Source organism: Monodelphis domestica, chromosome 6 (assembly GCF_027887165.1).
Source record: "Monodelphis domestica isolate mMonDom1 chromosome 6, mMonDom1.pri, whole genome shotgun sequence".
Taxonomy (NCBI): domain Eukaryota; kingdom Metazoa; phylum Chordata; class Mammalia; order Didelphimorphia; family Didelphidae; genus Monodelphis; species Monodelphis domestica.
In genome coordinates this window covers 261610796-261625566 of record NC_077232.1, presented here as the reverse complement: position 1 = coordinate 261625566, position 14771 = coordinate 261610796, and the positions used below count along the sequence as shown (strand labels likewise).

At 38.8% G+C, this 14771-nt stretch overlaps 1 protein-coding gene and 1 long non-coding RNA gene across 3 annotated transcripts in view; one reads left to right on the top strand and one right to left on the bottom strand.

The window, feature by feature from the left end:
- The window catches only part of PPP3CA (protein phosphatase 3 catalytic subunit alpha), a 418815-nt gene extending 412599 nt beyond the window's left edge, over positions 1–6216 (bottom strand). For both annotated transcript variants that reach the window (XM_056803150.1, XM_056803152.1), the window contains exon 1: positions 4647–6216. In XM_056803150.1, the coding sequence (XP_056659128.1) occupies positions 4647–4704 (58 nt within the window). In that variant the 5' untranslated portion in view covers positions 4705–6216. The remainder of the gene's footprint in view (positions 1–4646) is intronic.
- LOC103095161 (uncharacterized) lies at positions 6120–13834 on the top strand. Its single transcript, XR_468452.2, has 2 exons — positions 6120–6252; positions 13685–13834. It is a non-coding gene; the product is annotated as an uncharacterized LOC103095161 (long non-coding RNA).
- The last annotated feature ends 937 nt before the right edge of the window (positions 13835–14771 follow it).

Sequence of the window (14771 nt, the reverse complement as noted above, 5' to 3'; positions counted from 1 at the left end):
CCAATTACATGTAAATGTTATTACTTATGTGATAGACTGTCTTATCCTTCTTTTTGGAAAAGAGCCATAATACAAATGGTTTAGCTAAAAAATCCAGAGCACCTTTCATAAATACATTTATTACATTATAATTGACTTGGTAGCTCTTGCCTTATAATTGTTTCCTGATCAATTAATTTACATGGGATATCCCAAAAGTCTTAGTAAAGTTGTAAAGCCAACTTCAAACTGCACTAAGACTTTGGGGATACCCTGTGGATGTGTATCTTATCCCTGCAACTTTTATATTTCAGATGATAATGAATGTATTGTTCTGAATGCCTCATGACCAAAATGGATTCTAGTTAAGAAAAACAAGCAGCTATTTACACAATATGCTTTAAAGAACTCCACAAATCCCTGTCCAAAAATACTATCTTCCTCGCCAACCTGTTGAAGTACCAGGAGCTGCCACCTTTAGAATTAGTCTTTTAGATTAAAGCAATGTCTCCATAAGGTCCCTGATATGACACCTGGGAGGATTAAAGCATCAACACCTATTAGCACGAATTAGATTATTTAATTAGCTAGCTGTCATCTGGCAGAACTCAGGGTCCTGAGGTCATGTTACAAAGGCCAGAGTTTTAATTAGTGGAAAATAATCAAGAAAGAAAGAGGAGTTAAGCCATGCACTATGGGGGCATCACTTTGGTGGACTGTGGACAGCCATGAGAGCTTGGTAGCTCCCTTCCCTGTTTGAAGTCCTTTTCCATTGTCTTCTAATAAATTCATAATAAAAAATAGCCAAATTACATCTTTAAACTCCAAAATACAGGTATTATAAATATCTATGCTACCAAAATTTCCTTCTTCAAAGCATCAGGGAATATAATTCCCAAAATTTTAATACAAAAAAATAAAAATTAAGAACTGTATTTTCCATTTCTATTTGTATCATCTTTCTAAAAAAGTCTTAAAGAATTGTTTAATTCTCCACTGCATCATTCTCTTTCATTTATAAATTTTAAAAGAAGATCAATGCTCTGGACCCAAAATAACTCATGCAACATACCTCAAAAAGAGAAACACTGCATTGTGAATTGTTAACCTCCCTCTCCAGAGGCTTATCATCTTATTACTCCAAACAAAACCACAATTTAGCCCTCTTATGTTTCTGAATAACACATTAAAAATATAAAGTCAGTTTAGTTTGAATAGAGCAAGACAAAATGGGTAGATATACCTTAAGCCTGGCAAAGTGCCGACATGTCAATCTCCCAAGTAAACACTGACATATTGCTAAACATTTAGTAAAATACTTTTTGAAGGGGAGAACCTATAATCTCAACATTGTGAAGAATCCTGAGTTTGAACAACTCATCTAACTTCTCTGTTAAATGAGATGCCTATAGAGTTGCCTTGGTCCAGTGAAAAGGAAAAGTCTTACATTTTGGCAAACAGGCAGTATGTGTCAGAAGCAAGGCCTGAACCTTGGTGTACAGGACACTGCATGGTCTCTGTCTCTCTGTCTCTCTGTCTCTCTCTCTGTCTCTCTCTCTCTGTCTCTCTCTCTCTGTCTCTCTGTCTCTCTGTCTCTCTCTGTCTCTCTCTCTCTCTCTCTCTCTTCCTCTTTCTCTCTCTCTCCCTCCCTCCTTCTATCTCCCTTAGTCTCCTCCCCACCTATCTTCTCTCTCTTTCTCATGCTTCTAGCTACATAGTAAATCTCTAAATTTTTCATAGAACAATCAATAATCATGGAATCATGGCCTGATGAATAAAAACAACTAGGACCATTAAGGAAGAGTTTAAACTACATCCTAGAGTAAAGCCTGAGTTTGTTGAGCTAAGCGTTCACTTAATTTTCACAAATATACCTCTTTTTTGTGATTTAAAAAAATAAGTATATTGCCTGTCCTAGGAGAATATCTCATAAAAATCTGATGGCCTTTGTACATATTTAACCGAAAGTGAAATAGGTTTAAAAATCATATGCATGAATTTTGTTAAGCATTTTTTTTTAAATCAAAATGCTTACAGTGTCTTTTAAGTCAAGAGTAGTATAATTCCAGGAGTATACCTACCAAAAAGCTTAACTATAGCAATCTAGAGTAACTTTTTGCAGTGGTCTAAAAAAAAAAAAGTCCAGTTAAATTAAATACAAAATCAGATCTTCTAATATAGACACATAAAGTTTCTAAAGTTATATTAAAGTAAACATAAAAACCAAATTTTCAGAATCACAGGAATGGATACAGGCAGCTAAAACAAAAAAAGATACTCATGTTCCAGGACAAGACAATTAGTTAAGAAATGACTGATATCATATCCTATGAGAATTACAAGCAATAATTAGTATCCCATATAAGCAAAATAAAATTGTCTTTATATTGGAAACTACAAAAATCTAAAAGGCCAAAAAGTATAAAGTGAATCTAGGCAATTTGCTATGAAAATAGAAAGTACAGTTTATGGATAATTACTTTTTTCGAGATGGAGTTTTAAATAGTATATTGACATTGATTTTGACTTTGAAAAATGTTCAACCAAGTATGAAAAATAGAAATGAGCACAAACTTTATATATTAGAGATGTTGGTCTCTAATATTCTTACTAAAGAATAAAAGGTTGTTTTTTTTTTTTTTTTAATTCAGTAACTGCCACCATGATAGAACAGATAGCTGATATAACAAATAGCTGTGATGTTGAATAGCTATTTATACAGCTATCCTTAAAAATCTTCTGTACTGTTTCCCTAAGAGTCAAAATCTACAAAGAAAATACCAACCCCTTACCTATATTCATATTTGAGTTACTTGCAGACTTTCTCCATATTTTAACAGCTCTATGAATACAGCAACTATGCAGAAATGGTGCATACAAAAAACCCACAAAAATGCCAATGAGAGGATTTTTGAAAAAGAAATGGCACAATTTTTCCCCTCTGAAATGGATCATTTTGAAAATGGTGAGGGCAAAACTACTTTAAGATTTCTCATCATCTTATATGCAATGCACAGTCTTTTTTGTTTTTGTTTTTGTTTTTCTTATTCGGTAAACTTCACTTTCAAACAGATTCCCAAATCATCAATAAAAAAGAAATGAATACGGGATACATGACTTTATTGCAGAGCTCTGTATTTGGGGCCCAGTGTATATTACATACCTTTTCTTAAGCTTAAAACGAAAACAAAATAAAAATAAAACAAAACCTCAAATCTCAACCCACTCAAGTCAACAACTGGGCTAATTATGCAGTATTTCACAGGCCGGTTCCCTCAGTACCCCCAGGCCCATAGAGGCAGGATCCCGATTCTCAGCAGGCAGGGTGATGGAGAAGGGGGCGGGGTTGTCACTCTCTTCGAATGAATTTGCCGAATGCCTTATCCTTCCAAGGATTCCCAGGACGGTTTCTTCCGCCCCTACTCGCTTTCCTTCCTCCCCTACCCCCACCTTTAACCGTGGGCTAGATGAAGACCGTGGATTCCCTCAGTGAGAAAACAGGCTGCGAATTGTCATTGCCCCTCCTCCCTTCCCCCTCGTACCTCAGCAGCAAAACCAAGAGCAATCATCATCATAAAGCTATACTGTGGAGGGGGGAGGGGAGAGGGAGACAGACAGACAGACAGACAACCCCGTTAGATTCGATAAAAGGTAGCAGAGATGAGGAGGGGGGCAGGAGGCAGGACAGACCCAGCTGTCAGCCCGGAGATTTCCACGTATATTTCTATATGCCAAAGGAAGCTCCTAAGCAATGACAAATTGTTGGTTTTGTGAGGTGGGTGGGTCTTATTTTAGGAGGGGGATGATTTTGATCATGGGGGTGGGGGGACTGGGCCCGTGGGCTGGCCGACGAAGGCGGCGGGAGGTACGAGGACCTCGGGGCTTTCCTCGCTACTCCCTGCAAAGGCAGCTCCTAACCCCCTCCTCCCCGCTGGCTTGTCCTTAGCCACCAGCCTCCAGCCTCCGCCTCCACTCCAGCGACTAAGGAAGCCGGGGCTCTCCCCCACTCTCCCTCTCCCTCTCGCGAGTCCTGTGCAGTCACTTCAAGAGGGTGGGAGGAACTGGGTGGTGGGAGGGGAGGGGGGCGCCAGGGAATTGCTGCAATGTAGCGCGCTGAGAAAATACTTCCAGAGCAAGACAGTGGAAAGCCACGAGCAAATAAAAATGTCATATTAATTTTTTAAAAGCCATAAATCATCTCCCACCCCTCCCGGTGCAAAAAAGAAAATGCATAAACTCGATCCCATGGCAAGGCTGCGCTACAGCCACCCACTTCCTATTTCTGTCACAGCAGCTACACCCTGCCAGCCACCAACCAACCCCCCACTGCCCCCCCCCGCCCCCTCGCCGGCCGCCCACACCAGCCTCCGCCTCCGCCTCCGCCTCCCCACGTCCCATCCATTTAACAACTGACGCCCCAGTAAATAAAAATACCCAAAGCTGGGAGGGGGGAGCCAGGGGAGGAAGGTACCAGGAGGAGGGGGCTGGGGAGGTGGGAGGGTTGCAGGAGATCCTAGAAGGACCGCGGCGGCGGCAGCGGCGGCGGCGGCGGCGGAGGGGAAGAGGGAAAGGGAAAACAGGGAAGGGGGGGTGGAGGTGGAGAGAAGGAAACCCACACCCGGTTGCCTGCTGCGGTACACTGGGGCGTCCGTGCCCTGCCAACTTACCTTTTACCACCCTGTCCGTCGTCGATAACTTCGGATCAATTGCCTTGTGTTCGGACATTTCCAGCAGCTGGAGGAGAGCTTCGCGCTGCTAGTCCGATTGCACGCACACACACACACACAAGCGCGCGCACACACACTCACACACACTCTTGAGGAGACACGACGTTGCCGCTGCCGCCGCCGCTGCTGCAAACCACTAGGCTGTAGCTCTCTGTTCTGGGCTGGCTTTAAAGTTACTGCCTTCTCGCCTGCGTTCCTCCTCCTCCTCCTCCTCCTCCTCCTCCTCCTCCTCCACCTCCTCCTTCACTCCTCCTCCACCACCACCTCCTCTCTAGGGTGTTTAAGGGTTGTTGTTTTTTCTTTTTCTTTTTTTTTGGTTAATATATTATTTATTTATTCTCAAATCACGCCTTTCTGTTCTTTTATTCTTGGGGAAAGAGGATGGGAAGGAAAGCCACACACATACAAAACACACACACACAAACACCCACCCAGCTCAGAAGACTGGGTGCCAGTATAAGGAAATACCCACATACACACAGGCGCGCACACACAGACACACGCACTCACACACACACACACACACACACACACACACACACACACACACAGTTTTTTGTTTTTTTTTTTTTAATCACATGGAGGGAGAAGAGGGAGGAGAGAACACAGTCGTAAATGTCAAAGCCAAAACAGCCTGGGTTTCCCAAGGCGAAGTGGTGGCGGGGAAAGATGCAGCAGCAGCTGCTGCTGCTGGTTCTTCACTGTAACTGAGCTGCTGCTGCTGCTACTGCTGCTGCTGCTGCTTCTGCAGCTCTCACAGCCTGCTGCTGCCGCCGCCGCTATCACCGCCTTTTGGATATGTCTCTCTCTCTCACTCTTGGGTTTCCAGGATATCTCCTTTCACTCACAGAAGCATAACCACCAAGCTCTACATACACAGTTCCAGGAGCATCCTATCCTCTTCCTCCTCTTCTTCTTCTTCCTCCTCTTTTTCCTCCCTCCTCCTCCTCCTCCTCTTCCTCCACCTCCTCCTCCTCCTCCTCCACCAGCACCAACACCGCCGCTACCGCCGTCGCTGCCGCCGCCACCGCCGCCACCAGCTCTACTACCTCTGCTTGCAGCCTTCTCCTGTTCCTCCTCCTCCTCCCCCCTCCTTTCCCCTCCCCTCCTCCACCACCCACTTTCCCCCTTCTCTCTCTCTCTCTCTCTCTCTCTCTCTCTCTCTCTCTCTCCGCCCACTAAGTTCTCCTTCCCCTTAGCCTAGATCTGTCTGGGCATTGGCTCAGGAGCACTGTCACTCACTGTCTGGTAGTAGCTTCCTCTCTTGCTGGTTCTTCCTCCTCCCCACCCCTTTCACTTCTTTTTCTGCCCCTTCATTTCTTTCCTCCTCTCTTTCTATCCTGCCACCTCCACCTCCTGGTCCCTGCTCAGGTGTGAGTCCCTGCAGGCCTACTTGGGAGAAGGCGAAAGGCCAGGGAGGGGTGGATCGGAGCGAAAAGGCAGGAGAGAGAAGGCCTCTTCACCGGGTGCAAACATACACCCTCTCTCTCCTTTTGCAAGCGTGCATTCCGGTTTGGTTGAGCCGCAATGTGAGCAGCTAAGGGCAGTAAGTGCGCGTGTGTGTCTATGTCTGTGTATGTGTGCTGAGGGAAAAAGGAGGAGGGGGGGGGGGGGTAGAGAGAGAGAGACACAGAGAGAGAAGCAAGAAGGAAGAAGGAAGACGAAAAGGAGTGCAAAAAATGAGGAAGGAAGGAAGGAAGGAAGGAAGGAAGGAAGGAAGGAAGGAAGGAAGGAAGGAAGGAAGGAAGGAAGGAAGGAAGGAAGGAAGGAAGGAAGGAAGGAAGGAAGGAAGGAAGGAAGGAAGGAAGGAAGGAAGGAAGGAAGGAAGGAAGGAAGGAAGGAAGGAAGGAAGGAAGGAAGGAAGGAAGGAAGGAAGGAAGGAAGGAAGGAAGGAAGGAAATCCAGGGACCTCTCGACCTCTCTCTGGTTGCACCCTGTCTCTGCAGTTCTGAGGGTAAGCACTGATGGATAAATAAACCAGTTACTTTGCATTTACTGAATCCCTGCTCTTTATTGTTTGGTTGGCTCGTATTTGTTTGTTGTTTTGTGTAGACAGTGTAATCGTTGTTATGTTATTATGGTGTAAACCTAGGCCGAAACACCCCCAAGGCCCCAGTTTACCTCACTAATCCAGAAGCTCACACAATGATGCTCCACCTGTATCACAGGTGGATGAGGGGAGGACCAGTTGAGCAGAGTTGAAGGAGAGAGAGAAGTTGAATGGAAACCCTAATCTTATTGACAGTCACTCTGAAGAATCCTCTTCATCACAAGGAAATCAAGATAAGAAAGGGGAATGAGATTTGATAGTGTTTCCTGATCCACCCATCCCCATCAGCCCAGGGGACCACTCTTGGCCTTTACCAGACTGAGAGGTAATAAAATGGGATATCTCCATCTCTCTGACCCACCCAGGGGAGAAGTTAAGAAAAAAGGTTTGAAAGGTATAGAAAAGAACGTGGAAAGAGAGGTAAATTGCCTTCCTACCCCCACTCTATTCCCAGTATTGCAGAGATGTGAAAGCACATCCCTCAGTTTGCTACTGATTTCAATGTTAAGGAATTCTGGAAAGAGGTTGAACCTACCTTGAGATGAGTAGCAGGACATTGAATAAAATAAGATAAGGAACACCATTTATTCCAGATTTCCATCTGATAGCAGCAATGGCAAAACCATTAAATAGGTTTTCATGAATTTGACAACATAAACTTAAAGGAGTTGTTGTAGATCTAGGTATGGACTACAATAAGAAACACTTTCGGGGATGGTTCTTGGAGGAAGGTTAACCTTTTAGAATCACAGAGAAAACTCTGTACCACCTTCTACAGGAAGCTTTTTTCCTAATCTTCCCACAGTTGCTAGTGCCTTCCTTCCTCCAGTTACTTTGTTTTCATTTTGTACGCACATCTGTATCTGTACAGGTTATCTCCCATGTTAGAATACAAACTCCTTGAGGGCAGGGATTTTTTCTTCATTTTTGTCTTTATAGCCCCAGTGCCAAACATAGCCGTTGGCATACAGTAGGCACCATATAAATATTCCTTGATTTGATTGATTCAGCTTGAAATTTTAGTGAAAAATGTAGCAAGTCAAGTATGGCTGACCCATGAGGAAACAAAGCAGACTTTTCTATGAAATATAGTCATCTTTTCTATTTGAGGTACATGACTACCTATGGCTATTTCTTTGGGGAAAGGGGGAAGAAGTGGAGCCAACTTTGTAAATGATCTTGAAGACACACTAAATGTTCCTGGCTTAGCAAGTGCTATAATACATAGTTAGAAGTGCTAATACCTTGCTTGTTATAATTAGATGTTAGGGTGGAAATGAACTCTGAGGGCAGTGAAATCTCAATTGATTTGGGAAGAGGAACACTCTACTTAAGATAACTCCCTGACAATGGACTTGGTTAATTGTTATGGCACATATTTAATGATTAACTCCAAACCAGATGTATTGCAGAACCTGAGAACAGGACATTCCTTTAAATATCTAGTCCAAGAGTTCTCAAAATGTGGCTCAGGGATTCCTTGTTGGCTCCATTCTACTCTTCCCTCCATTCCCAAAAGTAATAGCCATAGGTAGTCATGTTCTTCGTATCATTTATTCCTCACTCTGATTGGCCTATAATATCCACTCATACTTTTTGAAATGATATCCTTTCTTCTCTACAAAACTTTTACTTTTTACTTACTTTTTAAATTTACTTAATAACTGCTCAGACTAACCTTGCATCATTTTGGATTGTCTTTAATTTCAATACTTTAAAAATTATAGTGTTCCATCACTGACTGCTATATCATATAACAGGAAGATAAATTATATATATATATACATATATATATTGATCAACTAGTAAGAATTATTAAGAATTGTTAAGAACAATAGAATATTGATGGCCTTTTATTTCAAAAAATATTTTGAGTCATGAAAAGAATTTTGCATTTTCTCAAAGAGATTCTAGACCATTCTATTCCTTGTTTTCAATTCTGAAATCAATTCTTGTTCATTTGTAGTGTTTGTCTATAGGTGACAGGGAATTTGTAGTTTTTATATGAAAAGAAGATAGACAAAGAAGTCCTCTGTCTCAGTTGAAATAATAATCATTCTCGGACCCCTGCCAGCTGAATTATTGCTAACATCTACTCAGCCAAGGAGTGGAATTACCCTGGAAAGATGAACTCTCTACCTACAACCATCTAGTGCCTAGTGTCATGTGTGACAAGCTAGGTTGAATATCATGTAACAGTCTGGATAATAACAACAACAATAATAGCTAGCACTTATGTGGTATTTTAAAATTTACAATGCACTTTACAAATATTATTTTAGTCTCACAGTGTTCCCAGAGGTAGGTGAAACTAAAACAGCAGTGAAATGATTTGTTCATGATCACAGAGCTAGTAAATGTCTGAGTCTGGATTTGAACTCCATTCTTCCTGATTCCATTTCCAAAGCTCGATCCACTGTAATACCTGACAGTACTCTAATTAGGCTCATTAAAGTCCACATCCATAATGGAGTCAATGATTGTGGAAGGTCCCCCTGAAGTCATTCATTTCTTAATTTGAGCAATTGGAAAGAAAACGTTGATCAAGGGATTGCATTCTAATGGAAGAGAAGAGAAGGCTTTTTCAAAAGACTTCTTGATTCAGAAAACATGCCCTTATATGGATTCATTTTTGCTACCATGCTTTGTCATATCTCAGTGCTCTCATGATTCAACCTTAAGACTTCAGAAAACCACACAACACACAACTTAGAACCTCTGCATGCATGCATAAGCATGTATGCACACATATGTATATATTCATACATATGTCTATGTGACCTCCATGTATACATACATGATGGGTGGGATGGGTGTATGTATGTGTGTATATAGTACTGGAAAGTAAACATCTTTCTATTTAATGCCTTCTTTGATACTAATAATCAGAGCTTTTTAAACACAGTTATCTCTGATTTGTTTTAAGGACTCATACAATTCTGACATATATACAGGGACACTTGGAGGAGAGACTTTAAAAGTTGTATAGACACAAACACACATATATATGTGATAGTGATATATATATGTGGGGGGAGGGTATATCTATGTGGTTGTATATAACACACACACACCAGGATAATGGTTATTATATATATTTATATATATATGTATTAATTATATTATTATATTTATTATATATATTTATATATTATTATTGTTGTTGTTATTATTATTATTACATATAACAAGATAACAAAAATGAATGGGACTCCAATCTTCAGATGCAATACTCCATTTACCTGCATCAGGAAAATAAGAATTTTTTTATCTACTTGCCTTTTCTGGGTGAACCATTAGGCAAACACTTTAAAGTTATTATTGATTTATTGTTGATCGTTGGGAGGATCTACAGTGCTAAAGAACATGATGCAACCAGGAAAATGTCATCACTGATGGAGAACCTTACCCTATTAATAAAAAAATTCAACTTGGACTCAGTACAGAATGGCATATATGATAGTGGTAAATACCATTGGAAAGTAAACATCTCACTGTTTCATCCCTTGTTGGATATTAATAATCAGAATGTTAAACACAGTTTTCTCTGATATTGTGTTTCAAGGACTTGTATAATTCAGACATATGCATGGGGACACTTGGAGGAGAGCCTTTATTTACTCAACCTAGTAAGTCCTTTTTTATGTAGTCAACAAACAGTAAGCACAATGGGATATTAGAATCTCTATATCTTTTATTCCATTGAGTGATGGCGAATTTGTTATCTATTGGGGTTTATGGGTAAGATGGTGATGGGAAATGTCTTAGCCAGCTCAGCTCTCCTGATAAACATTATAAGGAAGGATTTTTAAAGGACTGACAGGGAAAATGATCAGGAATCACCATAAGGAAGTCATAGTGAATTCTTCCACACTGTCTAAAATAACAAAAGAAGATGACCAAAAGTCTGCCTATCTCCTATGGGTAAAGAGTTGAATCCTCAACCTTGGCCCTTATGAGACAAGAAATCAGGCAGTGAGTATGTAGCTGGGAGCCACTACTCTACCTAAACTATGATAAAGGTCCTGGAGGAGCCCAAGACAATTAAAATCTCATACATTTGAATGGAGCCCATCAGAGTAATGGCAGAGAACAGAACAAACTCCTTATTATTGATGAACTAAGGAGAAGAAGACAGAGATGGGACAAAGACCAGCACCTATGTTAGGCTACAAGAATATAGAAGAAGTCAGGAACTGAGATAAAGTCATCTTATCCACAATAGTTGGAGCAGTGCCATCTAAACTTCGGAGGGAACAATATAAAGTAAGGGCCCCTTACTCCCTCCAAGAGTATAGAGGAGATAAGTAGAGTACGGCCTTGACATGAAGTTTAAGTCTAATAACTAAGACTGGAGATATAAAAAGAAAACTCTGAATGCAATTAAGAAATGCTACAGACTAAAAGTACCCCCAAGAGGAGAATCTGGGGTGGGAGGGAGAGAGGGAGTTTGGTCATTAGGACTTTTAAGTTGATTAAATGAAGCAAAGTTATTTTTAAACAGAGTTTTTGAGGGGAAACTATTCAAAGGACAATAAATATCTTACGGGGAAAACCTTACTCAAGTAGGGAACTCTCAGAAAAAATAGAAGGGAACAATGAAGCATTAAGAACTATTAAAGTTGAAACACTGAAAAATTAGAAGAAAATATAAAGGACATCTATTGTCAAAAAAAAAAGTTGAGAAAACCTACTTTCACAAACAAAATCCCTGAAAACCATGACCAAGCAAAAAAAAAAAAAAGATTTCAAAGAAATTATACAGTTGTGACGATCTATGAGGACCTAAGGACAAGACTCTTCAAATCAGCATTTTAAAGAAACCTTAGTTTGGTATAAAAATATTCAAAGATCTCACTTCGTATTAACAAATTGGAAAAGATGACAAAAAAAAATAGCAAGTCAGCTATTGGATTGTGGGATGATAGTCCTATTAATGTATTGTTGGTGGAGTTGTGAATTGGTACAACCTCTTTGGAAAGAAATTTGTATTTATGCAAACAAAGTGACTAAAATGTCCATATTATTTGACTCAGAGATTCTATTCCTGGGCTTATGCTCCCAAGAAAACCATCGAAAAGGTGAAAATCCTCATATATGACAAAGATGTATACCAGCACTTATTGTGAAAACAAAGGATTGAAAACAAAGTAGGTGTCCATTGGATGAGGATGAACTAAATAATAAACTATAGTGTTTAAATGATTGATTATCTACAAGAAATGATGGATGGATATAAGGACTACAGAGGAACATGGAAAGTTCTTTCAGTGTGCAGAGCCAAGAAAATGTACACAATGACAAAACAATGTAAATAGAAAGTACTATCACATACAAGAAATAAAAAATGAAAGCATCAAAAAATATAAAGATAAGCATGAATCAAAATAAGAGAAATGAGAGGATTTCACCCAACTCACTCTTTCATGTAGGTGGGAGGTCCATAAGTACTATACATTGCACGTGTTTTCAGATTTTTTCAATATAATAATGGATTGTACTGATTTTTCCCCTTTTATGGGAGTTGAGAGAGTTTTTTAAAATTCTATTTATTATATAGAATAACTCTCTGGGGAAACAAAAGAGGATGTTGGGGGAAATAACTAGAATATTAAAAATGATGAACATTAATAAAATCTTTTTTCAAAAAGAAAATAGTAAAAAAAGGCATAGCCAAAATTCAGTGCTTCCAAGACAAAGAAAAAATGTGGTAGGCAGTCACTATAAAAGGATCAGTAGATCTTTAAGATTACATAAGACTTTGCTGCAAGTACACTAAAGAGAAGTTGTTGGAATAAGATATTAAGAAAGACAAAATATAAAGGCTTGCAACTAAGGATAATATCATTTATCTCATAAAAGTGCACATATAACTATATGAAAAATGAAACTTTAATAGAGAATTTATCAATGATTCTGAAAAGAACAAAGTTGGGTAAAACTTTTGAAAAATGGATATAGGACACAATAGAAACCTCAATATAGAAATATGTTTTAGCAATTAAAATGGTGATTAAGTGCTTGAATTTTAATGGTAATGAAGAGACCCTTCCTTTGAGAATGGGTAGGTTATGAATTGAGAGTCAGGCCCAGAGATGGGAGGTCCTGCGTTCAAATCTGGCTTCAGATACTTCCTAACTGTGTGACCTTGAGCAAGTCACTTAACCCCTATTGCCTAGCCCTTACCACCCTTCTGCCTTGGAACCAATACTCAGTATTGATTTCAAGACAAAAGGTAAGGCTTTAAAAAAATAAAGAATGGGTAAGTCTTCAATGATTGCCTGAGTAAAGAATGACAAATATAAGATGATTTTGTTCCTTTGTTTGGCAAAAAAAAGAAAATAAAAGGAAGCAGATAAACAATATACCAAAGAAGAAACACGGAAGGAAAAACATTACTATTTCTCCTCTCATTTTTTATATTTATGAGTCCTTTTTAATTTGATTTTCTGTGCTATACTATTTTTTACTATTTTAGTTTTGACCATCATTTCTATATTTCTCTTGCTTTCTAATTCATGGGATTTTTCCTCTGATCTTCAGTATCTTCTATAATTATTTTGCATTTATTTATTGGCTTTTAAAAATTTTCTAATATATATTTAGTTTGTCAGAACCAAAATGCAGAAGAAAAACATATGATTGATCATGTAGTTCAATATGGATATGATTAGGGTTTTTATGTAAAAAAAAACTCTACTGCAAATATGAATAACATGGAAATAGGCTTTGAACAGTGATACATATATAACCCAGTGGAGCCTCTTGTCAGCTCCAGGAGGGAGGAGGAAAGTCGGGGAGGGAGAGGGGAGGATCATGAATCAGGTAACCATGGAAAAATATTCTAAATAAAAAAAGAAAAATATACACATATATATTTAGTTCATTAATCCTCTCTTTTTTTTCTTCTGATAATTTGTGTTTTTAGGGATAAACCCCTCCCTGCTCAGGACTGCTTTTGCTACATCCCAGGAAATTTGGTATGATGTGTCATCATTATCATTTTCCTTCACATAACTATCAGTTGTTTCAACCATGATTTGATCTTTAATAAAATCTCATTATTTTTAAGACTCCATTTGGGTCTGTATCTTTTTTTTTCTGTTTCTAGAACTGATTACTATTTTTATTGTGTTATAGTTTGTAAAGAACGTGTTCAATGTTTCTGCTTTTTTGGCATTTATTTTCAGGACTTCCATGCCATTTTTCGGTAAAAGCTTTATGTGATACTTAGAAGTAAGTATATCCTTTAGTTATCCCATTTGGAAGATGCCATAAGTCTTTTAGCTTCAGTTCCTTTACCATTTTGTTGAATTTCATATTTCCTTTCTGTTCATCTTTTTGTTGGATTTTTCCAGATCTCATGGATATTAAAGTTTACATTATTATTTTTGTTTATTTATTTTGTAAGTTAGTTTTTAATGAATTGATTAATTTAGCTGCTATGACATTTGGAACATGTACATTTAATATTGGTATTTATTTATTGTCCAAGGATTCTTTCAGCCAAATTTAATTTCCTTGTTTATATCTATTTATATTATGATCTTTCTTTTTTCCTTTGTCTAATAGCAAGATTGTAACTTCAAATTTGTTTGTTTTTTTATTCACTAACAAATTATTACTCATAAAGGGATAGATGGTTTATTCATGAAGTTTACAGAGGACACAAAGCTAGGAGAGTTTGGTGACATAGCATATGACAGCTTGAAGAACTAGAGGGATGTTATAAATCCAGATTACTGGCATGAATCTAGTAAGATGAACTTCAACTTATCCTATTTATGAGACAGCTAAGAACCAATAACAGGGATCAATGACCTTACTCTTGCTAAGGATGTGGGGAAACAATAGAGGATACAATGGTCAGAGGAGCAATAAATTTTTTAGAAATTTATTTTAAAAAACTAACATCAACTGCCTCTTTCTGGGCTCCAATCTAGAATATTATTTTCAGTCACAGAGAATCTATTCTACTTGTCGCTAGTTAAAGTCTGTGAACTGGAGAAATCGTT